Here is a 329-nt window from a genome sequence, read left to right on the forward strand (position 1 = left end):
AGATGTTAAGGAGCAAGCGGGAAACACTCTAAACCCTAAACCCTAAACCCTAAACCCTAAAGGAGATGCACTGCAGAACCGCAACCCGCACCAGCTACAAACCCTCACAAACCCTAAACCCTAAACCCTAAACCCCAAACCCTCTCCCCCCACCCCTAAACCCTAAACCCTAAACCCTCTCCCCCCCCCACCCAAAACCCAAAACCCTAAACCCTAAACCCTAAACCCTAATTACATGTGGTTGTCTAAGGAAAGCACTGATAGCCTGTTTTCTGTCTTGTTCTGCTGCAGCACCATCGACACGAGCAGCAGCAACACCACTCTCCAGC

The 329-nt window shown here is 50.8% G+C and overlaps 1 protein-coding gene across 1 annotated transcript in view; it reads right to left on the reverse strand.

Moving 5' to 3' along the window:
- EMH_0049310 (uncharacterized protein) overlaps nt 1-297 on the reverse strand; it is a gene marked incomplete at both ends in the record, with an annotated part of 2,687 nt that extends 2,390 nt beyond the window's left edge. Inside the window, one exon of the mRNA XM_013496512.1 lies at nt 295-297. Within this exon, the coding sequence (XP_013351966.1) occupies nt 295-297 (3 nt within the window). The remainder of the gene's footprint in view (nt 1-294) is intronic.
- Nucleotides 298-329: the final 32 nt, after the last annotated feature.

This window comes from Eimeria mitis, genomic scaffold (assembly GCF_000499745.2).
Source record: "Eimeria mitis Houghton genomic scaffold, Emh_scaff2144, whole genome shotgun sequence".
Classification (NCBI taxonomy): domain Eukaryota; phylum Apicomplexa; class Conoidasida; order Eucoccidiorida; family Eimeriidae; genus Eimeria; species Eimeria mitis.